Here is a 2,624-nt window from a genome sequence, read left to right as displayed (position 1 = left end):
ATATACTTACGAGCATAAATAAAGATGTATATAAAGAATTCTTTTAAAAAATATACATTTTTGCAATTCAAATTTATTAAACTTGGATTAGCTACTTTGGATTACTTCAGTTTCAAAATCGGCTACTTTGGGCTATTTGAGCGCCACCATTCGGCTATTCCTAACAAAAAATATCTGGCAATACTGAGCGAACGAGCGAATGTTCTTCTGATCTATACCAATCTTTACTAAATCGACCGGTCGTCTTTACGTCCTCACGTTAATTGGTAGCTGTTCGTAGCTTGGCCGCTGGAAAATGGCACTCTTATCTTTACGTTTAGCCTCATCCTTGGTCAGGCATTTACCGAATATCACTCAGGTAAATAGAAACACTCACGACTATCGAATATTGCACTCCTGACAAAACATGTCGACATTTTCCATTTCTTCTATCATATGATCCGATTTATCACATTTGCTTCTGCTCACGTAGATAAAAAATAAAGCAGGCATTCTGATTCATGAACCAAATATTTGTATGGTGCTAGTGATGATAATATACAATGTATTATGTAAAGTATGTTAGAACAGCAAGTTATGTAATAAGAGTTTCGGAACATTTGGGCTGTGGTCAAAGTCTTGCTACAAATGTTTTGAAGCATTTGACCAATTAGAAGAAAGAATTTTACAAACTGACTAATTGAAAAACATTTCAAAGCATTTGTAACATCGCGTTGACCATATCTTTGATTACTATTTTATATATATATATATATATATATGTAATATATACTTATTTGTACTTTAGATTAATTGGCCTGTAACTGCTATTGCTTTCCGTAAATATCATGTCTCGTGTAGTCGCCGTTCAGCAGAAATTTCTGCTATCTTAGAAGAACGTATCCTTGGATCAGCACCAAAGGTAACTCAACTTAGAAATAAATTGAATATTATATATTTAAATCATGATACATTTTTAATTTAATTATTTCATTTTTATTAATTTTAGATATACAAGTATACTTTTATAGTTTAAAGATATTAATTTTGAAAATATTTGAAAGAGAATGTATATTTTAGGCTAATCTTGAAGAGACTGGTAGGGTACTTAGTATTGGAGATGGTATTGCACGTGTATATGGGTTGAAAAACATTCAAGCCGATGAGATGGTAGAATTCAGCTCAGGTTTAAAGGGTATGGCATTGAATTTGGAACCTGACAATGTGGGTGTTGTTGTATTTGGTAATGACAGACACATTAAAGAGGGTGATATTGTCAAACGTACTGGTGCTATTGTCGACGTTCCTGTTGGTGAACAATTATTAGGTCGTGTCGTTGATGCCTTGGGTAATCCTATCGATGGCAAGGGATCTCTAAACAATAAATTAAGATTCCGTATTGGAACAAAAGCTCCAGGCATTATTCCTAGGTAATTTATAAATTGTGTTTTTATAATTGTTTATGACAATTATAACTAATTATAATTTTTTGGTAATTGTTTAATCTTTTCATGAAAATCAATTGATATTCTTTTTTTTTAAAGAGATAAAATTAGAGACTATTACTTAGTACATAACATTATATGTACTTTTTTTTTATAACAGAGTGTCAGTCAGAGAACCTATGCAAACTGGAATTAAAGCAGTAGATTCTTTAGTGCCTATTGGTCGTGGTCAACGTGAATTGATCATTGGAGATAGACAAACTGGAAAAACTGCTCTTGCCATTGATACCATTATCAATCAAAAACGTTTCAATTTCGAAGGTGGAGAAGAGAAAAAGAAATTATACTGCATTTATATCGCTGTTGGCCAAAAGAGATCTACTGTTGCGCAAATTGTAAAACGTTTAACAGACAGCGGTGCTATTAATTATACTATTATTGTATCTGCTACTGCCTCTGATGCAGCTCCTCTTCAGTACTTAGCTCCATATTCTGGATGTGCTATGGGAGAATTCTTTAGGTGGATATATTATTATTCAAAAATTTCTATTCTCTAAATAATACATCCAAATATTTAGCACTCTATTTAAGGCTCCTGAATGGTTAGCATGCGATTCAAAATCAGTCGGTGACCTAGCGAAATGTAGCGAAATCGATAATCACACACACAAACACAAACCCATGTATATGTGCTCTCCGTACGCCGAAAGCGAACATGTGCATGGACTTGTGCGTGCGTGCGTGCGTGCTATAGCGCCTCGCCACGATAAATAGCTAAACTTATAGGCGAGGAAAAGTGACGTTTTGACGACATAATTTGTGCTGCACGCCATTCGTTATTATTTCGTTATTATTTGCTTAATTGTGAAACTGTATGACGTGTCTCGTACATATGAAAGTCTTAAAAAAGGCAGAAAATATAGTTATCCTCAAATTTGATATGTAAAAGTACATACAATATTTCATTCATTTCAACAATTGTTCAAATTATGTTTCTGTCCGAAATTAGGCTCACATTACCTGTCTTTTATGACCATTTACTGACTATTAAAGGAGAAAAATGGACAGTTTCTGCCCATTTTTACAGGTATTTTAAAGCAATTTCGTCATTTAGATTTATCCATATCTTTATTTACAAATGGCTTGTTTGTAAATTTAGCCATTTGTAAATTTAGTGTCATTTAAAAATTTCTCGCTTCT

General features: G+C 33.1%; 1 protein-coding gene across 1 annotated transcript; it reads left to right on the top strand.

The window, feature by feature from the left end:
• Positions 1-295: 295 nt before the first annotated feature.
• Positions 296-1,944, top strand: LOC105625441 (ATP synthase subunit alpha, mitochondrial; the record flags this gene model as incomplete). The annotated part of the gene is made up of 4 exons (XM_012206769.1): positions 296-358; positions 788-901; positions 1,060-1,409; positions 1,585-1,944. Coding segments are annotated over exons 1-4 (887 nt in total), but the record flags the coding sequence as incomplete, so codon positions are not given.
• Between the last annotated feature and the right edge of the window lie 680 nt (positions 1,945-2,624).

Source organism: Atta cephalotes (genome assembly GCF_000143395.1).
Source record: "Atta cephalotes unplaced genomic scaffold scaffold01585, whole genome shotgun sequence".
NCBI lineage: Eukaryota > Metazoa > Arthropoda > Insecta > Hymenoptera > Formicidae > Atta > Atta cephalotes.
This window is presented reverse-complemented; position numbering and strand designations above follow the sequence as displayed.